Source organism: Penaeus monodon, chromosome 8 (genome assembly GCF_015228065.2).
Source record: "Penaeus monodon isolate SGIC_2016 chromosome 8, NSTDA_Pmon_1, whole genome shotgun sequence".
Lineage (NCBI taxonomy): Eukaryota > Metazoa > Arthropoda > Malacostraca > Decapoda > Penaeidae > Penaeus > Penaeus monodon.
Window position 1 is genome coordinate 12,005,136 of NC_051393.1, and position 7,459 is coordinate 12,012,594.

The 7,459-nt window shown below is 35.5% G+C and overlaps 2 protein-coding genes across 2 annotated transcripts in view; one reads left to right on the forward strand and one right to left on the reverse strand.

Annotated features, from left to right (window-relative positions):
- Nucleotides 1-330: 330 nt before the first annotated feature.
- Nucleotides 331-3,933, forward strand: LOC119576153 (splicing factor 45-like; the record flags this gene model as incomplete). Its single annotated transcript, XM_037923719.1, is given in 2 exon segments — nt 331-505; nt 3,684-3,933. Coding segments are annotated over 2 exon segments (279 nt in total). The 3' UTR covers nt 3,791-3,933.
- A 1,198-nt stretch (nt 3,934-5,131) lies between these two features.
- Nucleotides 5,132-7,459, reverse strand: part of LOC119576154 — a 2,829-nt gene continuing 501 nt past the window's right edge. The window contains exons 2-4 of the mRNA XM_037923720.1: nt 7,442-7,459; nt 6,682-6,858; nt 5,132-5,472 (exon numbers count right to left, since the gene is read on the reverse strand). Of these exons, the coding sequence (XP_037779648.1) occupies nt 5,255-5,472; nt 6,682-6,858; nt 7,442-7,459 (413 nt within the window). The 3' untranslated portion in view covers nt 5,132-5,254. The remainder of the gene's footprint in view (nt 5,473-6,681; nt 6,859-7,441) is intronic.

The window sequence follows — 7,459 nt, forward strand, 5'->3', positions numbered from 1 at the left end:
AATATACATAATATATACATATACATTAAATTATACATGTCATATGCATATGCATATCATAGCATATGCATATAATATACATATAATTACATATACATATCATATACATATACATATACTATACACATATATATAATATATTATATATATATATATATATATATATATATATATATATATATATATTATGTATATATGTATGTATGTATGTATGTATGTATATATATATGTATATTTATTTTTATTTATTTATTTATATGTATCAGGAAACAAGTATCGGTAAAGAATAAAAATTCTTGTTATATTTGTGACCATTTCCAACCCCCACAGAATATGGTGGGGCCTGGGGAGGTAGATGATGAGTTGGAGCCAGAAGTACGAGAGGAATGCAATGGAAAGTATGGAACGGTTGTGCAAGTGGTCATCTTCGAGATCCCACGGGCAGTCCCTGAGGAGGCAGTTCGCATATTCGTCGAATTCCAGAGAGTTGAGTCAGCAATCAAAGGTGAGATGTCATCTGGAGTAATTTAGATTATTATCAAAGGACTTGATGAATATGATTCTCAGTGAAGATTACCAGGTCCCTTGATAAATATTCATTGATAAGAATTGTTATACAGATTAGGCTGTTGTCAGCAAAAAGTCTAGTTGTAGAATTAGGTATGGATAGACAGGGGTTATTTATGAAGAGTAGAAAAAGAAGAGGGCCTAAGACACACCAGAAGAGACTGGGACAGAGCTAGATTTAGTATCATCAAGAATGCATTGAGTTCTCTTAGTAAGAAAAGCTGTGATCCAGTGAAGAGTTTGTCCAGTGATTCTGTAAAACTGTAGTTTTTCTGTCAGTCTTTTGTGAGGGTTTAGACAATAGTGACCAGCTGTTTAACACTACATCTGTTTAAAATCTAGAAATGTCATGATGAGTAACAATGATTTGGAATTTGCATGAACTTTTGGTTTGGTATCTGTGTTGTGTATCAGTTAGTTTGTTGTTTGCATCAAGATGATTCATTATGTGTTGGTATGTATTGAAAGATTTTTGAGATGATGGAGGTGAGGGAGATGAGGTGACAATTTGATGGGTCAGCCTTGAAAATAGGGGTGATGTGCACAAAGCCAATTGGATAGGAGAGAGAATGTTCTAAAGGATTGTGTGAATATGGACTGGAGGATGGGAGTGAGTACAGGGGCACAGTTTGAGGAAGAAGGGAGTGATTTTGTCGGGTCCGGTTGCTTTGTTTGTGTCCAGTGCTTCTAGTAGTTTTTGTATTCCATCTGTTCTGATGTCTGGAATCAGGATGGGTGGGTATGGGCTGTTTGGCATGTTCTGTGTAATAAGGTTTTCTTGTAAAGGCAAAAGGGAACTGTGTGTTGAGTAGATGTGCGTTGCATTCTGTTGTGGTGATAAGACTGCCGTTTTGGTCTTTAAGTGCAGCTATGTTAGTGGTGTCTTGTCTGCAAGTCTTAAGAAATTAAAGGACTTATATTATTTTAGTTTGTTTTGGAGCATTGTCAAGGAGAAATAGCCCCTCAAAAGTTGGTCTAAGGTTAATTTTAGCCTCACTACCAAAAGCATTGTTAATGTTGAAGCCAAGAACATAGAGAATGGGGTGATTTTATGTTTCCCTTGCTTTTGATTTTTCCCTTGGACTGCTAACTGCACATGCACCCAGATATGTTGTTCAGTATTGCACTATAGCCTTCTGTATTTTATCTCTGTCAGGGGTATCCAGTTGCTTTTATATATACACATTTCTTCAATTTCTTTTTGTAAAAAGCTTTGATTTTAACCCCCCCAGTGGGCATATTTTCAGTAAATCCAATTATTCTGAGAGCATATTTTGCCCTATAAAATAGTGATAATAAAGAAAGACCAAAATCTCTGTATTTATTTACATTGTGCAGGGAAGGATGTATGTAGGTAATTGATCCTAAGCAGCTCCCCATAGTTGTCACACTTCATAGCCATCAGTCCAGTCCAGATCCTGGCATCGTACTTTTCTGTCCACATGTAAGATACTGTTTGAGAGAAAGACTGAAATTTATTTGTCATTATTACATGTAATTCCATAAGTATCTGTGCATATGTATTTATAAACGTTGAATATCACTTGTTTCTCTTTTTTGTGTGAGGTAATTGGAATTCGACAACAGGTCTATAATGTTCTCTTGCTGAAGTCCAGTAGCAAATTGACATCACCCTCACAATCTAGGATGCTGCCAGATAGTGATGCTGAAAAAAACAAATTTTATGGGACCCTTCATTGAGGGATGCAAGAAGCACTTTATCTGGAAGGGCACTATTAAGGCTATTGTTAACATCAGACAGATTTCTGATATATTTAACTAGTCAGTATTTTTCCATTGGAACTAATAATAATTTCACAAGAACTAATGAAAATGACCCAAGGCAAATGCATTGTCCAGTCAACAGAAATTAAAGCAAAGCTTGCTTGAATGATTTGTTTAACACAGAGGGACTTGTTCTTTTTATTGCTGATTGTTTCTAAATAATGAAATAGTTTATGCAGTCCACTAGACCTCAGAGTGCAAATATTTACTTTTTCCTGGATTTAGAGTTTCAAAGGAAAGTAGAGATGGGAATTTGATTATTTGGTTTAGATTGGTTCATAAATTCATTACCATTTTCAGGAAACTATTTTCCTGTGGGTTAACAGTGATCTGTTCTGTGGGTAGATTAGTCTTGTATTTAACTTAATACATTTGCACATTGTATCAACACCATTCACTTTGCACTGGCAGTGGATGCACATATTTTCATGCCACATATACATACACAGATAAAGTCTTGGTTTGTTGGTTGTTAACTACATGTATGACAAAATGAGGCCCAAGTGTTATTTTTCTGCCAAATTTCCAGCCACCACTTTTAAGGTCTTGAGTGTTTGAGTGATAGACGGGCTATAAACAGGTGATTGGGCTGAGATAAGGGTGGATATGATATATGTGATCCCATTAGAAAAGCCATTCTTACCATGGCATGGCATCTGGAAACAACAATATATGAAGTTGAATTTCTCTGTGGTATTTTTCACTTGACTGAGCAATATCTTTCACTATGAATTTAGACTGAAGTGGATATTCTACTTAGCTGTAATACACATTTTATTTAGTTCCTGGTTTAAATATTAATTCATTACACACTGTAGGTATAAGAATAACCTAGAAAAGACAAACACTTTTCATTCAGGGAGGGTTAATCTCAAGTTTTATGTTCTCATAAGCATCATCTCTTTAAGGCAATGCAATGAAAAAAAAGATGATAGGTGTCAAGCCTTTTTTTATTTTTTATTTTTATTAAGACCTTCATCATCATCATCATCATCATTCTTTTTCTTTTTCGTTTATTCATTGAATAGGACATTAAACTTTAGAGTAGAATGGTCCCGAATGTTAATGTTTAACAATTCAATGCTGTATTATTCCACTTTAGTTGCATATTATTATTATTGTTATTTAATTACTTGTTTGATAAAAAACAATGATTGGTTCTATTGCTTTCATAAGGTGAAGGTTACCTATTTTTCCCATTGCCTTTTCCCCCTTCCACCCAACCCATTTCATATTTCAAGCATACTGTTGTAGTTTACCCAAATATATGGAACTTGGTAACAAAGGTAAGTAAATCTCACAGTTGTTACATCTCGCCTTAATTCTTACAGCTGTTATTGACCTCAACGGAAGATTCTTTGGTGGCAGACAAGTAATGGCTGGCTTCTATGATCACGAGGACTTCAAGGCATACAAACTCAATGAGAGGACTGAGTGAAGTGTGTGTGGGGAACAGACTTGACTCTTCTTTCATAAAGGATTTTCATCATTTGTCTGTATTTTGATTCATAATTCTCTCTCTCTCTCTCTCTCTCTCCTCTCTCTCTCTTCTCTCTCTCTCTCTCCTCGTCTCTCTCTCCTCCTCTCTCCTCTCCTCCTCCTCCCTCTCTGTCTCCTCTCTCCTCTCTCTACTCTCTCTCTCTTCTCCTCCTCTCTCCCTCCCTCTCTCCCTCTCTCTCTCCTCTCTCTCCCTCTCTCTCTCCCTCTCTCCTCTCTCTCTCTCTCTCTCTTCTCTCTCTCTCTCTCCTCTCCTCTCTCTCTCTCCTCTCTCTCTCCTCTCTCCTCTCTCTCTCTCTCCCTCTCTCTCTCCTCTCTCTCTCTCCCTCTCCCCCCTCTCCCTCTCCCTTCTCCTTTCTCCCTCTCCCTCTCCCTCTCCCTCTCCTTCTCCCTCTCCCTCTCCCCTCTCCCTCTCCCTCTCTCTCTCTCTCTCCCTCTTTCTCTCTCTCACAAGGGTCATCAAGATGAAGATATAATTTTCTTCAATGTTGTACTGATGTCTGTACAAATTAATTTTCACAGCTGTAATTGACCTGAACGGAAGATTTTTTGGCGGCCGTCAAGTCAAGGCAGGTTTCTATGAGTACGAAGACTTCAAGGCAAAGAGACTGAATGAACCGATTGAATAAACATTTGGGTGTCTTAGCATGTAGAAGTGGAGTTGGGTCCTCTTGCATTGAATGATGAGGCATGGAAGAAATTTTACAATGTGTAAGTCAGAGAAATGTCCTTTTCTATGTATCAAAATATGTGCTGTGTTCACATATACAGTTTAGACTTTTTTGTGATCTTACAGTAATTGGCTTTTGATGCTATTTTGTGTGTCTGTACTTTCCCTGTTTTATAGAGTCAGGAAAATTATTTCAGATACCCTACATAAATACTGTAAAATATAACAAAATAGGGAAAACTGAAGGATTATAAATATAAAGAGGAAAGCTATTTATTTTTTACTTTACCTTTAATATTTAATAAAATATAAAGGAAATGGAAAATACTTTTGTTAGAATTTAAGCTTGAATAAAAAAAATTGGTAGCTGATTTATTACTGACCCAAATATAAATTACCAATGAAGAGATTAAGAAAACATAAGATTAATTTATAAATTGTGACTTAATATATTATGAATATCATTACTGGTAAACTATTTTAATACTGTAGGTAATTCTGAGGCAAATCAGAAGAAAATATGAACTATTGATGGTAGTGAAGAAAGAAACAAGTCATTGAGCACCATCTGTTTCTCAAAGATTGTGCATGGTCTTGATGTCAAACCCTATGTGAATTAACCTAAAGAAATAGGCTTTATTTTTTTATTTGGTAACAAAATAAGTCTACAGTGGAAGCTTTGAAGTGCAATGACTGACTTTTCTTTTTACTTGCAGATGATTAACTTTTTTTTCTTCATAGTTGCACCTCAGTGGCCTCACAAATGAAGGGGTATTTTTCACCACAGAAATGATTGCTTGCTTGATAGCCTGACCATCTGTCCAAATAAACACAGTTCTTCTTGGGATGCTTTGAGGGTTGCCCCTGCTTCCACACCTTCCGTCCAACTTTCCTGTTATTAAGCCAGAGAAACTTCATTCCTGGCTTGTGTGCTCCCACCCAGAATGTGTCGGCTGGAGGAAGAGTTAGAGAGATTGAATGTTAAAATATGTGGTTGAAAGAATGGCAGAAAAATACACAAATAATAGACTTCAGTTGATTTTCTTTGTTTACAGTAATTTTTCTGCTGAATCAAAATGTCAAAAGAGGGTGGATATACTTGCATTTGCTGTATTGAACTTGGTGTATTTTTGAATGAATACAACTGTAATTAGTCATCTAGCTGTTGTTACCACATCACTGTCATTAATACTAATTAATTAGTATCTATAATTATTATTATTATTATTATTATTATTATTATATTTATTATATTTATTATAATTATTATTAACCCTTTGCCGACGGGTGGCATGTACGTACATGCCATGGCATGCCTGGACTATCTGCCGGGTGGGATGTACATGCATGCCATGGTGCGCATGTATGTATGGCCATACCATGATTTTTTTTTTTTTTTTTTTTTTTTTTTACAATTACGGCAAAATATTATTTTTTTACCACTGAAAATGATTAAGTAGTTTTTAACACTTTTTCTCATTTTTCCTGTACTATGCATTTCATAAAGGCTTCTCGGGCTTCCGAGGTTAGCATCTAAAAAATTACGTCGGTATTCGACTAAATTGGCCAGAGATATTCTATAGTATTCATAAAGTGATGATGTAAAACCACATGAAAATACCGATATGTATTTTGGTATTTAAAAAAAAAAAAAAAAATCACGTATTTATAAAAACAATGAACAAAAATTATATCTATAAGGAAGTGATAATATAAACCTGTTGAAACTAAAGTTTATCTTATAAAATAACTTTTAAAAAATGCAAAAGAAAATACAACAAAATCTACGATTTATCAGAAAATATGGCAAATAGAGACCTTGGAAAATAATAATAATGAAAATACAACATAGGTTCTTAGTATTACGAAGAAAAGGCAAGGGATGCTGGTATTGGGCATGAGCGGTCGCGCATGCTAGGGTGACGATGTGAGCCCCTGGCAGCAGGGCCCGTGCCACTATGGATACCACCCGTCGGCAAAGGGTTAATATTGTAATTATTATTATTATTGTTCTCATTATTATTATTGTTGTTATTATTGTTATTACTATCTATCTTGATAGACAGATGGATACAATAAAAGACAGAAGTACTGATAAATAAACAGAGAGAGAGAGAGAGAGAGAGAGAAAGGTAGAGGGAGCAATGCTATATCTAACTCACAGTAGTGGCGCGACAGGTACTTCTGTAGTGCCCCAAATCTATAAGGCTGCGCAAGCCCTCCGTCGAACTGTTGGCAAAAAGCATGCGCTCTTCCCCATGAGCTCCAGTGGCGTGTGTCAGAAATGATCATGTAGCATCCTTTGGCTATGAGTGTGAAGTGGGGTGGGCATGTCGTCGCTTCATATGGGAAAAGAGAATACAGAGGATTAGAGGAAGCAAAGGACTTTCCTTAAAAATGTATACTTAGGTTTAAGGTGAAGAGAATGCATATGGTTAGGGCAATGTAAAGGATTCTTGTTTAAATCAAAGAATAAGGAATAACATAAAAAAGGTATTGATAGGATGTCTGTGGAAGGAAGAGAAGTGGGAAGACCTAGAAGAAAGTGAAATGGTTTTGTTGAAAAATAAAATCTTTATGGAACACTGTAAGGTAAGTTTTGTTAGAAGAAACAAAAACTGGAATTTACAGGAATATAGCACATAATGATTTTTTATGTTGCCTAACTTGACTAAAGTTAGAATAGAATATGCCAATAGGGTAATTCAAAGAAAATACAAATACTACAAGAGTTGAAAGAGAAAATGAAAACAAAACAAAATTATGAAAAAGTAAATATGGAATATTGAAAAGTTTATATCAGGGAACATTACTGTAATTAATGCTAAATCACTTATATTTAAATGAATATTAGTCCACAAAAGAGCTATCCCTGACCATCCTATACCAAGTGTCAATCACAGGACTGTAATAGGTACTCACGAACAGGGGGGATATTCA